Source organism: Somniosus microcephalus, chromosome 12 (genome assembly GCF_052327205.1).
Source record: "Somniosus microcephalus isolate GS21.2 chromosome 12, FLI_Smic_1.0, whole genome shotgun sequence".
Classification (NCBI taxonomy): Eukaryota; Metazoa; Chordata; class Chondrichthyes; order Squaliformes; family Somniosidae; genus Somniosus; species Somniosus microcephalus.
Window position 1 is genome coordinate 33,055,489 of NC_140998.1, and position 20,545 is coordinate 33,076,033.

General features: G+C 45.2%; 1 protein-coding gene across 4 annotated transcripts in view; it reads left to right on the plus strand.

Moving 5' to 3' along the window:
* Positions 1 to 10,474, plus strand: part of ccdc85ca (coiled-coil domain containing 85C, a) — a 239,512-nt gene extending 229,038 nt beyond the window's left edge. For 3 of the 4 annotated variants that reach the window (XM_086002733.1, XM_086002735.1, XM_086002732.1), the window contains 3 exons: positions 3,236 to 3,337; positions 6,762 to 6,863; positions 8,064 to 10,474. In XM_086002733.1, coding sequence (XP_085858859.1) covers positions 3,236 to 3,337; positions 6,762 to 6,863; positions 8,064 to 8,153 — 294 coding nt within the window. In that variant the 3' untranslated portion in view covers positions 8,154 to 10,474. The remainder of the gene's footprint in view (positions 1 to 3,235; positions 3,338 to 6,761; positions 6,864 to 8,063) is intronic. The other variant, XM_086002734.1, reaches the window with a different exon arrangement.
* The last annotated feature ends 10,071 nt before the right edge of the window (positions 10,475 to 20,545 follow it).

The window sequence follows — 20,545 nt, forward strand, 5'->3', positions numbered from 1 at the left end:
TTGTGGCTCGTCCAAGATTGGATGTCAAATAGTCTGACAACACTGAGGCAGTAAGGGGTTGAGAGAGGCGGTGGAGAGGTAGAGCTGAGTGTCATCAGTGTAGCTATGGGTTGCTGACCCCACAGCCTTGATTTTAACTCTGGGCGCGAGTGTGACGTTCGGGGGTGGCGGGGGGGGGGTCGCGCGAGCTGGAAGCTGGGATGGTGGCGATGGTCTGAGGCATCTGAACGGATGGTCTGAATCTTAGTGGCAAAGAAGTCTATGAGCTCCTCGCACTTGTTGTTGGAGGTGAGGGTGCAGGGCACAGGAGCTTAAGTAGATAGTTGTTACTGTCAGTGTCCTTGGCCAATATTTATCCCTCAATCAACATCACTTAAAAAAAAACCCAGATTATCTGGTCATTATCACATTGCTGTTTGTGGGAGCTTGCTGTGCGCAAATTGGCTGTCACGTTTCCCACATTACAACAGCGACTACACTCCAAAAGTACTTCATTGGCTGTAAAGCGCATTGGGATATCCTGAGGTCGTGAAAGGCGCTATATAAATGCACATCTGTCTTTACAGGAGAAAAGAAGCCAGGGGTATCTGATCTTCAGAATGATCCTGGAGAAATTAGCGCTTTTGGCGGAGGAGAGTGAGGCCCGATGCTGTTTGATGCACTGGTAATGGATGGCTAAAGCAGTTGTGCGTCAGATACACTGAAGTCTCTGCCACTTATATTTGAGGGAGCAAAGTTGGGGGCCATGCCAAGGGAACGGCCAGAATGGAAGAGCGTAAAGGGTTGACTGGGGACAAGGTGGTGGTGCAGATCAACAGCTGCAGAAGTATTGTGGTGAATAGAAGGCCAAAGGCTAGGCAGTTGGCAGCTTGAATGTGCAGCTGTTCCTCCAATTCTGGCCTCTTGTGCATCCCCGATTTTAATCGCTCCACCATTGGCGGGCGGCTGTGCCTTCCCCAAGTTCTGGAATTCCCTCCCTAAACCTCTCCGCCTCTCTACCTCTCTCTCCTCCTTTGACGCTCCTTAAAACCTACCTCTATGACCAAGCTTTTGGCCACCTGTCCTGATCTCTCCTTAAATGGATTGGTATCAAATTTCATCTGATAACGCTCCTGTGAAGCACCTTGGGACGTTTTACTACTTTATAGATGCTATATAAATGCAAGTTGTTGTTTTAAGCGACTTGGGGGAAGAGTGTTTTCCAGGGACAGACAGAGAAGAAAGTAGAATTGGAAGGGGGTAGGCGGATGTGCGTGGTGAGAGATACAAGGAAGTGGTTGAAGATGTTCTTGTCGGTGGTTGAGACTATGGGAGATGGCAAGTTTAAGGGGGTGGCCAAGTGTATGGGTAGGAGAGTTGATATGGAGGGAGAGGTTTCAGGAGAGCAAGGTGAATTGAGATGGGGATTGAAGTCATGATATCCCAGGGAGAAATGTGGGATGGGGTTTGGCGGGTAGTAGGGAACGAGGATTTTAAAGGAGGCGAAAGGGGTGGAATAAGGTGAGGCGCTCGAAGGAGGAGAAGGTGCCAGTGGAGCACGGGGTGGGTGCGGAAACCAGCTCCCTTAATCCAATAGGCGAATCATCAGCCCACCTTTTGTGCAAGTCTCTCGGACAGAGAGGTAAGGAAGCGGATTTAGCCGTGTAAAATGCAGGCAGACAGCATGGACATTGTGATCCGGCAATCCGAACTGCAGGAATTCTAAATGTAAAAATGTCCTGAGAGTAGTGCTTAGAGCCAGTGTCATTTCTAGCCACGGGCTCCAAAAGATTGTGTGGCGGGTAATTGGCGGCGCAGACTGCTTGGGCTGACTGGCCTGTTTCCGTAATGTAACTTCTATGTATTTCTACGACTGACCTGAATGGAGTCTTTTAAATGACGGAAAGAATTCCGCTGTAGCTGCAGCTTCAAGACTTTTCAGCTACACTCCAACTCACGATGGGCTCTTCTTTTTTATCTCCCTTACACTCTGCACCTTGAACCTGTTCACTTGGCTGGAGGGAAGATAAGAACATGTTGATTTAATTCCTCAAAGCTATTTTAACCTACTTGAAAGTTTATTCTACATTTTTTTTTCTCTAGAAGCGGCATGTATAATAAATAATAAATCTAAAATAAATGATGCCTGGGGGCAGCTATAGTATTACTGGGTTTTGTTGGGGAAGTTCATAGTTGACTTAGTAAATTGTTTCATTGTTCCTTGCTGAGAGCTCTCTGGGTGTTGAATAATGGAGTCAGGAAAGGGCCTTTTATTCCTGGTGTGCGGTAGTTTTCTTTTGTGGGCTTGTCCACACTTTAAAGGCAGGAAATCCTGCAAGCACTTGAACAGAACCATTGCAGCCCTCGGTTTCTTTCATCTTTGGTGCAAGGGATGTTGAAGTGTTTATAGAGGTTTAAATTGCACCATTCACTTTAAGAGGAACAGTTCCCAGAAGCTACATAGTAAAATTAGATAATCTTATGCAGTGCCATCACATCTTGTTCTACAAATTATGTTCTCGCCACAGGATCTTATTTGCAAATTGCTGCATTTTGATGGAAACTAGCTCAAACAAGTAACAGAGATATTGCTGAGAATCCCATAGCGTTGCTCACTGAAATGCACCCATTGTCACCTTTCTCAGTTTCAACACCTCCCACACTTTTCCCTTTCTTCCCCCTTATTTCTCTTTCTCCCTCCTCTCCTCTCCCCTCCACTTTCCACTCTTGTATTCTTCCTCTCCTCTTCCCCCACTCCGACTCTTCTTACTCGCCATCAACATTCCCTCTAAGCTGTGTGGCCGCGCAGCCAAAAAAACAATTGGGGGAACGTTGCTCACCGCCTAGCCCTTCTCCCTCCCCTTTCTTTCTTGTCTCTTCCTTCCCTTTTCCTCGCCTCAGCTCCATCCCCTACCAGTCCCTTGCCCTCCCTTCTTTCCATTGCCCCTACCTTCCCTTCTCCTCTCGCCCCTTTCTCTCCCTCCTGTTTTCCTCTTCGCTTCTCCCTCCCCTTCCTTTCTTGTCTCTCCCCTCTCTTCCATTCCTCGCCTCAGCTCCATCCCTCTCCCCTCCCGTCTTTCCGTTCCCCTGCTTTCCCTTCTCTACACCCATCGCCTCTCCCCGTCCCTTTCTCTCTCGCCTCTTTTCCCCTTTTCCCTTTCCTTTCCCCCCCCACTCCCTGAAATCTCTCACCCCACCCCCACTCTGCCCTGTTGATGTACACAACATGCTCACAGCTTTTGTGTTCTTTAAACAGGGTCCTCCTCGGCTGGTGACTGGGGACCCCAGTGTTCCAGCGGTGCCACCTGGATTCATCCCCACTGTCCCAAAGCCAGAAGCTGTAGTACATGCAATGAAGGTAAAATGCTGCAGCCTTTTTTTTTAAAGAAATGTCTTTATTTATTTAAAGAAAAGCAACCAGTCTTCCCCAAAGGTGTGCAGGCTTAACTGGTGTTGAAACTGACCACCAGAAAAATTCTGAAGTGATCTCCTTTTACTCAGCCTCTGTGAACTGGTAGATTGAAAATGTTTGCATCTTGTACCTGGAGCTAGAGTCTGGAGGTGCTGCATAGCCTAAACCTTGTGTAACTGTGTCGATTCGACAGAGGCAATCAGTGACTGCACAACAAAACTACCCAGCCAGTCCTGTTCCAATCATCCATGACTAAACAGTCCTTCAAATAACGCCAATGGCTGGCTCTCTGTTTTTTCAAAGTTTCTTATCGTTTTGTTCGCAGGGCTATCCTTTTTCACTTTGGTGTCCAGTTCTCCCCCTGCGCCCCCTCCCTCCTCCCCCAGACACATTGCTTCTCACTCTTAGCTGCAGCTGGGGAGCATGGGCTCGCCTGAAGAGGGGTCTGTGTTATTCTATGGATTAGCTGATAGAAGGAACATACTTAATCAGTAGGTCTTTTGTCACCTCTACTCTCTCTTGTTCTTCAACCATGTCCCCACCAATACAGTCAAAAGCCCGCAGTGCTCCGTCGCCTAAACCCTTTGTGTGACTGCTGCCGTCCGCACTTGCGCTAATAGTGCACCTGCAGCTCATCAGCTATTCTCATCCGTTGTGTTGGAAAGTTATAACTTTGTCAGATCTTTAATGTTCAAGTTCCATCCTGTTGCCTCCCCTTCCTCCTCCCCAACCCCGCACCAAATCTGGAGAAAACATCTCCCATTCGCTAGAGTGGAGATTCCTTAAATAGGACTTAACAGGGCCACCACCGTTTTACAGTGACTGGATAAATCACATTCTGTTTTTATTACATTTTTATTTTTATGAGATTCTGGGATTTTTTTTTTAACCATTGTTTTGATGATTATTCGTTTATGGATCGCGATCATTTTACCAATTTGCTGTCCTGGCCCAGAGCTTTGCCTGCCGGGGACGCACGGCAGGGATTCAGCAGACTCCGCCCCTGCCAGTAATTCCCATTAAATGGGCCCTTGCCGGTCACACAGATCCATCTCTGGGGCAACAGTTCATAAAATCTACTCTAAAAGATTCACATTCTGTTCATTTTTCTCCCTTACATGGGATTAAGGGATTTGCCAGTGTTTTGTAAATCGAATTTCACAATTGCGGGATTTTTCCAGGGGAACTGCAAATCAGTGACCTTGTTGCCACGGCTTTCACAGGCATCTGGTATTTTCTCAATACTGAAAACAGAAATGCATCATTTAAAAAAAAATATTGATATCTTGGAAGCCAAGCAGATTGCTAACTACAGTATTCAAAATGCCCACTAACAAAGTGTTTACAATCAACAATACCTCAAGTGTGGTAAATTTTATGGGAATTTAAGAACATAATAAATAGGAGCAGGAGAAGGCCATACGGCCCTTCGAGTCTGCTCCGCCATTCAATAAGATCATGGCTGACCTTCGACCTCAACTCCACTTTCCCTGCCCTATCCTCATTTCCCTTGATTCCCTTATACCTCTTTGAAGATTGGAGCTCACATTTGTTGTCACAAGGAAAATTTGCGCTGCTAAAGTTCCTGGAATGCCGCTATGGAAGGGCAGTGGAAATCTCAAACTCTCTTCCCCTAAAAAGCTGTTGAGGCTAGGGGGGTCAATTGAAAATTTCAAAACTGAGCTTGATAGATATTTGTTAGGTAAGGGTATTAAGGGATATGTAACCAAGGCGAGTTGAGATACAGATCAGCCATGATCTAATGGAATGGCGGAACAGGCTGGAGGGGCTGAATGGCCTCCTCCTGTTCCTATGTTCTTGTGTGTATTTTGGCTGTTGAATATAGAAACATAGAAGATAGGAGCAGGAGTAGGCCATTCGGCCCTTCGAGCCTGCTCCGCCATTCAATGCGATCATGGCTGATCATCCAAATTCAGTACCCTGTCCCTGCTTTCCCCCCATATCCCTTGATCCCCTTAGCCTTAGCCTTAAGAAATATATCTAACTCCTTCTTGAATATATTTAATGAATTGGCCTCAACTGTCTTCTGTGGTAGAGAATTCCACAGGTTCACCACTCTCTGGGTGAAGAAATTCCTCCTCATCTCAGTCCTAAATGGCTTACCCCTTATCCTTAGACTGTGACCCCTGGTTCTGGACTCCCCCGCCATCGGGAACAGCCTTCCTGCATCTAGTCTGTCTAGTCCTGTTTGAATTTTATAAGTTTCAATGAGATCCCCTCTCATTCTTCTAAACTCTAGCGAATATGAGCCTAATCGACCCAATCTCTCTCCATACGTCATTCCTGCCATCCCAGGTATCAGTCTGGTGAATCTTCTCTGCACTCCCTCCATGGCAAGAACATCCTTCCTCAGATAAGGCAACCAAAACTGCACACAATACTCAAGGTGTGGTCTCACCAAGGCCCTGTACAACTGCAGCAAGACATCCTTGCTCCTGTACTCGAATCCTCTCGCTATAAAGGCCATCATACCATTTGCCTTCTTAGCCGCCTGCTGCACCTACATGCTTACCTTCAGCGACTGGTGCACAAGGACACCCAGGTCTTCTTGCACTTCCCCTTCTCCCAATCTATTGCCGTTCAGATAATAATCTGCCTTCCTGTTTTTGCCACCAAAGTGGATAACCTCGCATTTATCCACATTATACTGCATCTGCCATGCATCTGCCCAATATGTCCTTTATTAGGCTCCATTGACTTCAATAGAACTGAGTATCGGGTGGGCCATATAGCAGAAGATGAATTTCTACTCCACTGATATTTATTGCTGCTGCATTTAAGTTTAAAATGTCATTTTCATTTTAGGATTTAAAAAAAAAAAACCATCTCCCTCCTCTCCCGAAGGCAAGGGCTCTTGCTGAGGTACCGATCCTCAGTGCCCGTGTCCCTCTGATATTTTACCCAAGTGGTCATTCTTCATGTGTGAGCCTCGACTGAGATTGTTGGCAGGCTGATTGACACTGGAGTGCATCATGGCCAAATCAGTCAGGAACCTCTTGATAGAAATCAGGCCCCCTCTTTGATTTTATTTATTTCCCCTCCCTGCCCTATAAGCCAGCTAACTCAGCACGGAGTGGGGATTGAACCTGGGCATCTCCTGTGTGGCTCGGTTCTACACCAGGCACTGCATTAACCAACTGAGTAAACATGAACTTCCCATGAGAATGAATAGAAAGCTGGGCTTTTGTATTTGAGGTATGAGAACGCTAGCTACACACCACGAGGCATTTCCCGGGCAGGCGGAGTCTCCCATGTAATTGCAAAGAGCTGAGTGTTCAAGCTGTTTCCTGAAATACATGTGATTCAGAGTTTCTTCACTGTTAACTTCACGTACAATTTGGGTTTCTAGGTCCTGGAAGTTCACGACAACCTGGATCGGCAGTTGCCTGAAGACTGCGATCACGATGACTTGAGCGAGAAGGAGAAGGCCATTGTTCGTGAAATGTGTAATGTAAGGATTCTGTTGTCTTAGCAATGTGATATGATACCACATCAGATACAATATCAGATAGCAGCCTCTTGCACATTGTGTTCAACGCATGTCTCGCAATGGGAATCCACGCTACAAAGTTATATTTAGGAAATAAGGAACAAATCTTAGGGTAGATTTTGACTTTGTGTGAAAGTGTAAGACAGGGGTGGTGGGGGGGGTGGGGTGGTAGCAAATCGGCCGCCCATTTCACATCCCTCCCTATTTTTATTTTTATTTCCATTGAAGTCAATGGAATCAGGAGAGGGGTGAAACGGGCTGCCGATTCACTATCGCCCATTTTACACTGTCGCACAAAGTCAAAACCTACCCCTTGTGTTTATTCTGGGTTGAAGGCATATCTTGGTATTAGAGTCAGGTGTTGAGTGTAGACTTTGATGGATTAAAACCAACTGAAATACCTCTGCTGAGTTAGGTATAGTGTTGTGAAGTTACATTTATACAGTATTTCCAGTTACTGTACATTTCATGGTTAATCAAAACAGAAAATGCAGGAAACACTCAGCAGGTCAGGCAGGACGTGTAGAGAGAGAAACAGAATTAATATTTCGGGTCGATGACCTTTCATCAGAGCTTAACATGGTTGCTGTTGCGATTCTTATCTTGATCTGGTTAATGCTGGAGTAGATGACTTCAGATGGGATAACAGCAAACCCACAAACATTGGCTTCAGCATTCCTGGGGGAAGGGAGGGGGAGATCTTCCAGGACTCCCCTTGCTTGATCGCTATTCACCAATCGGTGCTGGAAGCGCACATTGTGAGGATAGGATCAGGTTCGGCTGTGATAGCCCCCCCCTGCAATCAGATTACCTGGCGACACTCACCATCCAGACTCACACTTAGTGAGGTACCAGGGGGAGCTGGATCTACTGGAATTCTATTCCAGCGAGGAATCGGCGCTTCAGTAAGACAGGGGCAAAAGATATGGTGAGAAAAGAAAAAGAGTAGCAGACCACGTAATCAGCCTCAATTTCAATGTAGGGAATGATATAGGAAATAGGAAGTGTGTGTGTGATGGCCATGATCTAACAGGCTCGAGGGGCTGAATGGCCTACTCCTGTTCCTATGTTCCTTCCTATGATGATGTGTTTATAATTCAGGAGGAAAAAGAGCGTGTCTGTCTCCAGATTTTATTGAACTGTACTTGGTCTGTCTTTCAGGTGGTTTGGCGTAAGCTTGGAGATGCGGCTGGTTCGAACCCCTCCATCAGGCAGCATCTCTCGGGCAATCAGTTCAAGGGACCTTTGTAGTGCTGTTGCCTGCAAGGCCTGGACTCTGAAGACTTGCTATAAGGATAGAAACACATTCTCATTGCCTCAGTACACAAGTGGAAAAACTAGAACTCCTGAGAAGTGTAATCCTGGCCATTGACGCAACTTGGCCCTTCTCACCGTTCTACATGTGAAGAAGGATGTTGCCGTGTGCTGAAAGTGGTGGAGAGTTCTACAATGTGCTGACCACAAAGTAAATGTAAATTACTCATCATTATATATAGCTGACTGCACAGGCAGCTCTGGTAAGGTGTACTGCAGTTACATGTAATGGAGCCTGTGTAGAGAGATTTATCTGAATAGGTTGATCTCTGGATAATGTTTAATAACCTTCCCCGCTCCCCGATTGCCCCATCCACATTAATGAGTGACATGACTACATTATGGGCAGACTCCTTTCTTCAGTACTTGGAATGGACAGTATTGCTGGGAGGCATTATGAGCAAATCCTAGGCCCAGCATGTGCAGTGCTTGTTCTATGGCGTCTTGTCAACAGGATCATTGTGAAAGGGGTCACCGTTCCATGTACAGGAAAGCCTGACCCCCAAATACAACTGTCCCTCAAATACACCTGTCCCTCATTGTATAGGTGTACTGTTTCAGCTGAACAGGCCTGTAACCAGCTTTGGTTTATAAAGTCATTGACCTGTGCAGCCCTAAGACAACAGAAGAGAGTATCTGAAAAGTGTTCAAATGATGAGCTTTCCACTGTTAAAAGGTGCGGCCAATTCAGGATAAAATATAGTTTTCTAAGGTATTGAGATGTTTTTCTTTAAAGGGACAGTATTCTTTTCTCTGACAGTATTTCTTGTTCGCTTTTGGCCTGTGTAGACTATTTTAGGGAATCTAATCAATCTGCCCGCTGCAAAATTGTATTTGCAGTGCGATTGTTCCCCAGCTCCCTTTTTCTGGCGCTGGTGGTCACAGTCTGTGTGCTGGTGTTGGGAATGAAGTACACGTGAAATTGATGTAGGAAAGATCGTCAATGACTGAGCAATTTCAAAGTAATTGAGTGAAGCGCAACTTTTGGTTCTGCAAAGTAAGTTTTAACCAAGCCAAAAATCACGAGTGCTCTTTCACTGAAGCATTGCAACTTTGCCTGAACTCGTGCCTGCTTTATCTTCTGAAGCCCACCTATGCTATCAGACGGAATACTGCCTCGGTAACGGGTGATGGCAAGGCTTCAGGATTGAAATGGTGACAGAAAGTTTATAACTAGATGTCAGGTGGTACCGTTGTGAGCTGTGGGACACCGAATGGCACTGTCCCAATTACCCCGTGTTAGAGTGACTCACCTAAGAGCAGCTTAAGTGCTTAAGATCAGCTTAAGTGCTTTTGATAATTGGACACCAACAGTGTAAAGTGAGAATTTCTGGAATGTTCTATTTCCAGTTGAAATAAGAATGCACATGGAAGGTATTCTATGAACTCATTAATGAGGTTGTTTTCATAACACTGGGAGGATCTGTTGAGCTTGTAACATCTTTAGCTCCAAGATACACGAGCCTACCATGTCGCTGTGAGGAAAGGCCTCTTGGCCCAGTAACTAACCTCTGGAATTTAGTTCCTGCATTGACCATTCATCACTTCTCTCCTGCCCCAGCGCCTTCTCCTCTCTGTTCAGTTCCATAGTGGGTGTATTTTTCACTGCTTACTAATGTGAGCATGGTTTTCTCACTCACATTAGTGACAGAAGCAAAATATAGCTGTGTGCACGAAAGACATTTACTGTATAAAGAACCTAATCACATTTCTCAGCATTTCGCATCTAGTGAATTATTTCAAAGTTCAATGATGTTTATATAACACTACAGCTATTTTTTTGCACAGCAAGATTCCACAAACAGTTGTGAGGTAAATGACCAATTAGTCTGCTTTGATGGTTGAAGGGGAAATATTGGTCAGGATAGCTCCCTGTTCTTCGAATAGTGCCAGGAGATGTTCAACGTTCAGCTAAAGCAGCAGTGGCCACCTCATCTTAACATCTCACCTGAAGAACAACACTCCTGCAATGTAGCACTAGGGTGTTGGTCTAGCTTGTGTGTGCAATGCCTGGGGTAGGGCTTCCAAAAACAACAACTATTTACATTTCTATAGCGCCTTTATTGTTGTAAAACGTCCCAAGGTGTTTCACAGGAGCGTTATCAGAATAAATTGACATTGTGCCAAAGAAGGAGACATTAGGACAGCTTGGTCAAAGAGGTAGGTTTTAAGGAGTGTCTTAAAAGAGGAGCGAGAGGTGGAGAGGTTTAGGGAGGGAATTCCAGAGTTTGGGGCCGAGCGAGCTGAAGGCGAGTGGTGGGGCGAAGGAAGTGGGGCAGCGGGGGGGGGGGGACAAGAGGCCAGAATTGGAGGAATGCAGAGATTTCACGCAGTTGAATATGCTACCAACTAAGCCACTGTTCATACTTGTACCTGAAGAAAAAAACAACTAACATAACGTTTGACTGACCAATCTGTTCCCACCAGGACAACACCAGCCAAACAAACATTTTAATTTGTTTTAACACAGAGTGACTTTATAAGTCAGTGCTCAGCACAGGCAACACAAGACACAGTAGATTGAACCTGTCTGCCTGAATTTATTGTATAGTTGCTTCACTGCCATTCCCAAGTGATTTGTGGTTGGGAGTGTGTTTATTTTGCTAGTTTTGACTTGCCTTCCTTACACTGGTAGCTGATGCATCGCCAGTGTAATCTGATCCTGGCACCTCGGAGATGAGAAGCTGCAGCAAGTTGGCAGAAATTATGCAGCAGTTACATGGAAAAACTTTGCTGTACTTTATCTTGGATTAAAATAATTCCACAAAGACCCACCCCCCCACTACCAAAAGAACAGTTGGCCGATAATATTTACATAGAGCCGTTCACATATCAACATGCACCATGGTGCTTTACAGAACATTGAACAGGAGGCAGGAGTGAAGTTGACCAAAAGCATACTGAAAATAAATGCAACGTCTAGTGTGACACTGACCATATAGAACAAGAGCCCGTAGGTTTGATCTGTAGCTTAATCTCAGTTGGATATCGAGTGAGGCAGAAGTTGAGGGCATTATTATTAGTCTCCGTATACCTGGGCTAGGATGCGATAAACAACCCCTGCTGATGTGTGTGTGTATAAGTGGAATGTCAGTCGAGGATAGGATCAGGCTTGGTCCCTGTAGTTGAATAGCTGACTGTCACGCACTGTCCAGGGTCACGTCTGAAGAAAGGTCCTTTAATGTGAGGTACAAGAGGGCTGCAGCCCAGGAATCCTCAGGATACTGGCAGATCCTCACAGTTCTCCACACAGCGAGCTTGCAGACTCAGCTGGACTTCTGGGAAGATGGTCATTTTCCGGAGGGAAGAGAAGCCAAGGCACTATCATCGTTGTCCAACCGTTACCAATTGGTTCAGAGTGACAAAGGCCAGCAAATCAGGTAGTGTAAATTGGGAGACTGGGAGATATTAAATCCAAGTTTTATTTTAGTATGGTGGACTTATTCACTGTATGGAAACCATAAGGATTGCTGGGAATTGTACCTGGTTAAGCCTTCCCTTGTCTTGCTGTGAACCCGCTACTAGTTCTATCACTCCTGGGTGAGCCTTTTGTGCTTACAATAGGCTGGATTCAAACTTTGGCAGAGGTTATGCTGAGGAGTCTAAAACGGGTATGAGTGGGAAGCAATTTCCCCGAGGCATTTGGGGCTCTTGAAGGTGGTCGGACTGTTGTGGGCTCTTCAACCTTTTGTTACAGCCCCAGTTCTGGCCAATGTGTTCTGAAAACAACTTCATTCATCGGTTTGTCCAAAACAAACAACAACAATGTTTTATTTTCAATCTGATCTTTGGTTAAACTACAACTCTGAAAGCCTACTTCTGAAGGCAGCTGTACATTTTTCCGCAACAACCCTTGTAAATGTACCATCCAGTACATTCTCCAAACCCTCGAGAGTTGAAAGCTTTCCTTTTACCTCAGAATATTGTAATGTAACGAGCTATACACTGGAATATGGGGATTTCCCAATACAATTTTGTTTTCTGACAGTATAATATTTTAATAAGATCACAGTATAAATTTATGATATATCAAATATATATATATAAAAATCATTTTTTTATTTTTGCTGAAATGTTTCTGCCTGAAATATTGAGGAAGGAAAAACTCAATCCTATTATGTTTATGATTGTGATTTGATTGTTGCAGTGGGTTTAAAAATAAGTCAGTACAATTACCTTTTTTGGGGGGCATTATTCTCATAGTATTCCAATGTTCTCACCCTGCCCTCCCACCGTCAAAAAGAAATTGGGTGGGGGGAAAAATATAGTCTACTTATTCTGAAAGGGTGAAAGTTACTGTGTGGAGTTCCTTCCACCACTGTTGACTTTCCGTCCCTTCTTGTCCCTTTTGTTTTATTGGTGACAGAATGCAGATGGCATATTGTGGTTTATAGATGGAATCTAATTGGAGACGCTGATCCCTTTTTAACCAAACACACTCAGTTTGCATTTACAGTCCAGGAATAATAAATGAACAGCAACAAGACTTTCAATTTGGCTTTTCAACATATTGTATGTTTTATCTCAATCGCCTTTAAATGCTGTGCTGTATAATCTCTTAAATCCATTATATTTTGCAGTCATGGGTTTTGATTAAATTTGTTTAGACTTCCTTTGTTTTTATGACCAAAGGAAGCATGTTGGCAAAGCTAAAAGAATAAAGGCTCTTAAAACTTTCAAGGGAATATATTAGGATGCTTTTCCATTGTCCTAACATTGAAAAAGTTTCAGCATCGGTACTACATTAAAAAAAAATGTTTTTAATATTCGATAGCTCTTAAATAAAAAGAGGAATTCACAGCAGGCCCATCAGAATCTGGAAAGAAAAAAGACTTAATGGTTAAAATTTTAGATCAAGAACCTCAGTCAGAACTCTGAACATTCGGTTTCCTGAGTTTCTTTTTAATTGTTTAGTGTGTGAGGACTGGCGAGATTGGGGGAAGTGTCTTTGAAGACGAATTGAGCTGGACTATGTTGAGCTAACAGAATATAAGCAGCGATCTGGTAATTAGCCCAGAGGGTTTGGGGGATGTGGTAATTAATCCCTCTCCTTCAGCTCAGTCACGTCTTCAAGCTGGTTCACTCAATGCTATCAGCACCTAATAATCAAAAAGACAAAGTGACAAAATAATACAGTAACGCTCACATTTATATAGACAGCACCTTATCGTGGTTTATATATAATATATCGAGGGGGTTTGTGAGAAAAACAGAGTTTAAAGAACTAAAACTGAAATGTTTTTTAGTGCTGGAGTCTGTATTTGAACCAAATGGGCAGATGTGGAAACAACCAAGTTGATCCAGTCCAAGTTTGGAATCGAGTTCCGAAGTCATCCCTAATTATTGGATTGACATGTTTTGGGGCTGTTGATAACTTTCAGATGTGTTAATCTGTTGCTTGTTGATAGCAATTTGAGTAGAGGAATGACTGTAGGGGGTGTTCATCGAGTTTAAGGTGCCCATTGTGGTTACGGTATTTAGGCAGGTGTTGTGTTGCCAATTTAAGGCTGCGTTTCCATTTCTGAATCCTTCAAAAGGGTGTGGAGCTTGATTGCTGCAATGCCGCAGCTGTCACACCAGAGGACTATTGACGTAAGCCATCGAGATAACTGCGAGTCTAATGGTCGCCTTAAACTCTCCATTAACCCTTTCAGTGTTGGTCTGGTTTCACGCAAAATGGATCATCCCAATTATTCAGTGCCTTGAGGTAGCATTTACATCATAGCGTGGAACTAACTGGACTAGGAGTCCGAGTGGGCTGGTGGTGTTACGGTGGGATTAGGATCAATGGGTATTCTCCAGGATCTTCTTCTATCTGTGGGACTGCGTATTAATCTTTGTACTTGGCACAGTAGATGTTTAGTTAGAGGATGATTTATACGGCTTGGCTCAAAACAGGATGCACTTGAAAGGTTCTTGGTTAATTGGCTGTGATTGCTGATCTCCACAACCCCTTTATAATTCTAATTCCCACTTTTTGTGGCCAATCAATAGTACATATTGATTGTTTTTTTTCTTTCACTGTTTACAAGTAATGATAAAAATGAGTGGTCCTCACTCAACCGGTTATTAATCATTCCTCTTAATAGGGTATCCAACGGCAATGATTGTGCCACTAAGAATCTGCAGCCTGTGGATTTTTTTGTTGTTGTTGCAATGTCGGTAGTAAATCTTTGAACTGCGCATTCTTTAAAGAAGTACTTAAGGCCGGTTCCCTGATGGCCTAGTGAGGAATGGTACCGATCGGTGTAGTATTTATTAAGCCGTACAGACTAGAATGTTCTGGGTTCTCTCCCCCAAAAGGCTGTGGATGCTGGGACAATTGGAGCTTTCAAGACCCAGGTCGCTAGGTTTTTGTTAAGGTAAGAGTGTCGAGGGATTTGGAGCGAAGGCGGTTAAAACCGATCAACCATGATCTAATTGAATGGCCTGCTCCTGTTCCTATTAGAAACATAGAAGATAGGAGCAGGAGTAGGCCATTCGGCCCTTCGAGCCTGCGCCGCCATTCAACGAGATCATGGCTGATCATCCAAACCCTAGCACTCGGTCCCTACACTGACAGCCATCCCACCCAAGCCCTATCCCTGTAACCCCACGTATTTAATCCCCCCTAACACTAAGGGCCAATTAAAAAAAAAAAATTTTTAAATCATGGCCAATCAACCTAACCCGCACATCTTTGGACTGTGGGAGGAAACCGGAGCACCCGGAGGAAACCCACGCAAACACGGGGAGAATGTGCAAACTCCACACAGACAGTCACCCGAGGCCGGATTTGAACCCGGGTCCCTGGCGCTGTGAGGCAACAGTGCTAACCACTATGCCACTGTGCTATTGTCCTATGTTCCTCTGGTCTGTGTTGAGTCTGCTGCTGTCAGTTGAGACTACAAGTGGCTCAGCACCCTCGGGTTATAGGGGGAAGTATCAGTGGGATTTCCTGCTCCTGATCGCTAACCGGTGACTCCCGCTGGAAAATACGCATGGGCAGACCGCAGGGAGAACAGGATCAGGCTAGGTTTTAATAACCCACAGACACGCACTGTGTGGCCTCACAGATGAAGAATGGCGGCTGAGGGCAGCCAGTGCCCAGGGAGGTGTTCCCCACATGCGTCTGTGCCTTCAGGAGCAGAGGGGAGAATTTTTTTGGGGGAAAAAATATCTTCAGCTTATTTTCGTCATGCTTTGTTTACTGGTCAAAGTGCCTGGATGGTCACTGATTCTAGTGGGAGTGTGCATTGGAGTTAAACATGCTTGTGTCCAGACTGTTTTTCGAGCAGAAGAAAGTACCAGTGACTCCACAGGAAATGACTCCACCACACACACATGGCCCATTCTCTTTGAATTTCACAGTGTTAATTACTCTGTTGTTCTCCTGCTACCTGCTACCAGTAAAGAGCACATGGTTATTTAAGCAGGAACTGTGCACTGTGGTACCGGCTAAGACACCCGAAGCATTGCCTGGCTGAAGTACTGTAAGTGGAAGGTTCTGGTTGGAACACTTTAGATCTGCAAGGGCTGGGTCCCTCAGCTGAAATCTAGCAAGCTGCCAATGGTATCAGCTCCTCACAGGCTCATCAACAGCGAGTGGTGAGGACCTGGAACTCGCTGCCGACGGAAGTGGTGGAAGCGGAGACACTCAATGTTTTCAAGGGGAGACTGGATAGGCACTTGAGGGAAATAAACTGGCTACAGGGATAGAGCGGGGGAATGGGACTGACTGGTTTGCTCTACAGAGAGCCGGCATTGACTCGATGGGCCGAATGGCCTCCTTCTGTGCCGTTATGACTCTTATCTGCCTTCCCACCTCTGAAGATAAAGCCATGCAGTCAATAGCTTTTATGCCAAGGGGGCAAATGGGAGGGAAACTCTGTATTCTGTAATAAAAGCAAAATACAGCTGATGCTGGAAATCTGAAATAGAAACAGAAAAATGCTGGAAATACTCAGCCGGTCAGGCAGCATCTGTGGAGAGAGAAACAGAGTTAACGTTTCAGGTCGATGACCCTTCGTCCAGATGCTGCCTGACCTGCCGAGTATTTCCAGCATTTCTGTATTCTGTAACATGAGTAAGATACTAAAAGGTACGTGTAATACCCTTGTAGAGAAGTTCCTTACATATGAACATACGACAAGAAGGGCAAGGAAGAGACCATCAGGCCCTCTGTTGGTCACCCAATCTGTTCGATGTTGCAACCATGCTCGTCAGTAATTCGAACACGTGCTGGAGGCAAAAACCCAGAGAGACAACAAACCCATCACCACTTTCAGGGAAAAAAAAATCTGGGGAATTCTTCCCAAGCCAATCAAATCAACTTGATAGTTACCCATGATACAACACTAGATATACTTAACCAATCCCCCACGGCCCCCATGTGTCCCAAAGCCACTGGGAACATAAAGACTGTAAAGCCTGTCTCTATCCATCCGGTCAGACCCAAAAATCACAAAATTCATCTCCCACTTTATCTCCTACTCCTCAGCAGCCTTGTCTGTCAAAAATGTATCCATTACCCTCTTGCAATTTCTATTTGTGTACACATGCATGTTGGCCTGCAGATTCTGAGCCTTTAGCTTAACATTGAGCCCTGAACAAAAACTGAACAGAACGTGAACCTTGCTCTATGCCGGAACTTGCAAAGCCAGAGGTAGCAAGCACAGCAAGTTGCCATGTTATCCATCACTTCCTATGTGCAATGCTAGTAGCCCTTGTAACAATCGTCTGTATTTGAATAAGTGCAGGTACTTGCACGATTGTGATATTCTGCAGACAGGACTCTCTTTGTGTTGTTAAGCTGTGTTAAAGGTTGTTTTTGATGAGAATTGCCAACAATCTGGTTTCAAAACAAACTTGTCCTTTAGTTAAATAATTGGCTGCACAAAACTAGTTTTTCTACAATACAATATTGTTTTATGCATTGATGAGTTCAATTTTTGAGAACTTTTGAGGTTCATGTTTGGCTGTTACATTTGTTTGACAATTTGCAGTTTTTACTGGTTGTGTCTAAAGTCTCGGGGGAAACTATTTTTCCCTCCCCAAATCTTCCCTTTCTTCATGCAGAAGCCATACAGAACCATAATGGCCAAATAGGTTTGGGAGTTAACGCCTTCAGGAGAGAGCGCAGGAAGGACAATTTGGCATGAAATAAAACTATTTTTGTTTCTTTCTTAGCACCACAGTTGTGTTGAAGGTTGCTAATACCGTGAATGCGAGTTTCCCAATATCTGTATGTACATCAAAATTGTGGCTGTTTATTTTTTAGTTCCACCAAAACAGCACCATTGCGACCTGATAAACAATAATTACTGCGGTGGAACTCAGCTATCTGCAGAATCCCAGTTTAAAGTGAAACAAAACAGATCCATTCCAACTCAACCACTGCCTCTTGAAGAAACTACATTGAGAGATTCAAAATGGCGACTGAGGAGGGCAGGGAGTGAGCGGGAAGGTGAATATTTTTTTTTAATGGAAAATACTGTTATTTTTTTTTTCCTGAGGGAATGATTAATATGTATGTGCATAAAAAAAACTAGAAAAATGCAGAATGAGAGTAGATCAACTGTGAATATAAAAGATGAATATTTTGATAAGGTTGTGAAGCGACCGTGATAACTACTTGAGCAGAATTGCAACTGAAGTTTCGCTGTGGAACTTGTGATGAGGAAATTCCTGCTGTATTTTGCCTGCTGTATATGTGCATGCTGATTCTGTAAACAATAAAGCGTGCTGCTGTTTTGACTGCTCTTTCTGTACATATTTAACTCTCTGTGGGCCTGGCATGGATTGGTATCTTCGATGGAACACGGTATTTTTATTTCTCCCCCCCCCCCCCCCCCCCCCGAAGTGTATTTAAAAAAAATAATTTTAGCTTTCGATATTTTAGTTAAACGATAAAGAATAAATTTGTCTCATAGGAACTGTTAGCTGGCTTTAAAATGAAATAAAACGTACAGATTCTTTGTGTGTGTGCCTTCGTTTTTGAAATAACAAAGATAAAGCACAGATACGGGTAGCCTGACTCATCCTCCTATTGCAAAGTCAAAGTTTAACAGTTCAAGAAGGCGGCTCGCCACCGACGCCCACATCCCATGAACAAATTTAAAAAAAACATTCGACTCCTTCCATCGCAGCATCTTAACTGCATCTAGATTGATTCCAGAGTTTTTTTGCTCCCGCTTCTATCCCCAAAAGACATTCCCAGGTATTAATCGGGCAGCGGGAAGGAGCGCTTCCTGATACCAGAACCCAACTTTACCAGTTAGTGTTGAAGTTTGATTTGTGTTGTGTTTAACACATACGCGACCTACAATTTACAACTAAAGATTTCTTTGTTTTTGTAAACCGTCATACTTAACATATGTAAAAAAACAAATTATTATTTTTTCTCCCCTTACCTTGGCTGTAATTGCTGGTTCAGGCCGACGTTCCACGATGGACCTCAGCCCTCTAATACCTCACAGGCGGACATCCTTCACCCATCAGCCTAAATAGTGTCGGGTTACTTCACAGCCAAGCCCATTCAGGAGCAAGGACCTTGGGTGATTTTTCATTCAGTCTCTGGTTAATTGTAGCATTTGATTTGTCACCTTATCAGCTCAACATATGCGTTATAATCAGCTGTCCACTAAAGAATCTGCATGATGTGCCTCAATGAATCCGAGACTCGACGTTAACGGAGCAAAGCAAGGTTTTTATTAACTCAGAAAGTAATACACATTGGAGAAGTGTCTCTCATCCAGAGATCTGCTGTACTGCTGTGAGACACGCTGGGGCTTGCTTAAGTAGGGGCCAGGTATGGGCGGAGCCCTACACACAATACAATACAGGTAAGGAAATGAAACTGAAACTAAACTAAACACAGGGAATACAGTGCCTGATGAATGGCATATTTCATCACATTCACCCCTTCTACAGATTTAGTCTGTTCGGGGGTTTGATAGTCCTCTGTGACCGATGTAGCTGTTGTGGTGCCGCGGGTGTCGGCTGGGTGTCCCCGGTGGCCTCCTGGGTCTCTGCCGGGGGTGCCGCCAGGGTTGTTGAAGGGGTAGTTGGTGGGGGCACCGTTGGTCAATGTTCTTCCGGGGGTGGTGAAAGGATAGTGGGTGGGTAAGAATTGCTGTGATCGTTGTTGCTGTTGTTGTCGTGGTTGTTGTCGTTGTCGTGGTTGTTGTCGTTACCGGCTGGGGCGACGTCTTTTATGGACACGGTGTCCTCCCTTCCGTCGGCGTGCCAGACATATGCGTATTGGGGGTTGGCGTGGAGTAGGTGCACTGACTCCACGAGGGGGTCCGTCTTGTGGCCCCTCACATGCCTTCGTACAAATACCGGACCTGGGGTGGAGAGCCATGACGGCATGGATACGCCTGAGGTGGATTTCCGCGGAAAGACAAACATTCGTTCATGAGGCGTGGCATTAGTGGCAGTACACAATAGCGACCGTATCGAATGGAGCACATCTGGGAGGACTTCCTGCCAGCGGGAGATAGGGAGGCCCTTGGTCCTTAGAGCTAGAGTGACTGTTTTCCATACTGTCCTGTTCTCTCGCTCCACCTGGCCGTTACCCTGGGGGTTGTAGCTGGTGGTACGGCTCGTGGCGATCCCCCTGGACAGCATGTACTGGCGTAGCTCTTCACTCATGAAGGACGCCCCCCTATCCGTATGGATGTAGCTCGGCATACCGAACAGGCAGAACAGGCTGTTGAGGCATTTAATGCTGGTCATGTCTGGGCAGGGGAAGGCGAATGGGAAACGGGAGTATTCGTCCACAATGTTCAGGAAGTAAACATTGCGGTCGACTGACGGGAGGGGGCCCTTGAAATCTAAGCTGAGCCGATTAAGTGGGCTCTATCTGGGCGGTAGAACCGAGGCTTGCACTCAGCGCAAGTGCGGCAGCTCCTGGTCAGAGACCGAACTTCCTCAATCGAGTAGGGTAAGTTGCGGGACTTTATGAAGTGGAACAGCCGTGTGACCCCTGGGTGGCAGAGGTCGTTGTGGAGGGTCTGTAGCCGATCCCCGGTGGTGCTGGCACACATCCCTCGTGAGAGGGCATCGGGGGATTCGTTAAGGGCCCCTGGCCGGTAAATGATGTCATACTCGAAGGTGGAGAGCTCGATCCGCCACCTAAGAATCTTATCATTTTTAATCTTCCCCCTCTTTATTATTGAACATAAACACTACCGACCGCTGGTCGGTAAGTAGGGTGAAGCGTTTGCCGGCTAGGTAGTGCCGCCAGTGGCGCACTGCCTCCACGATGGCTTGGGCCTCCTTTTCCACGGAGGAGTGTCTGATCTCCGGCCCTTGGAGGGTCCTCGAGAAGAAAGCTACGGGCCGCC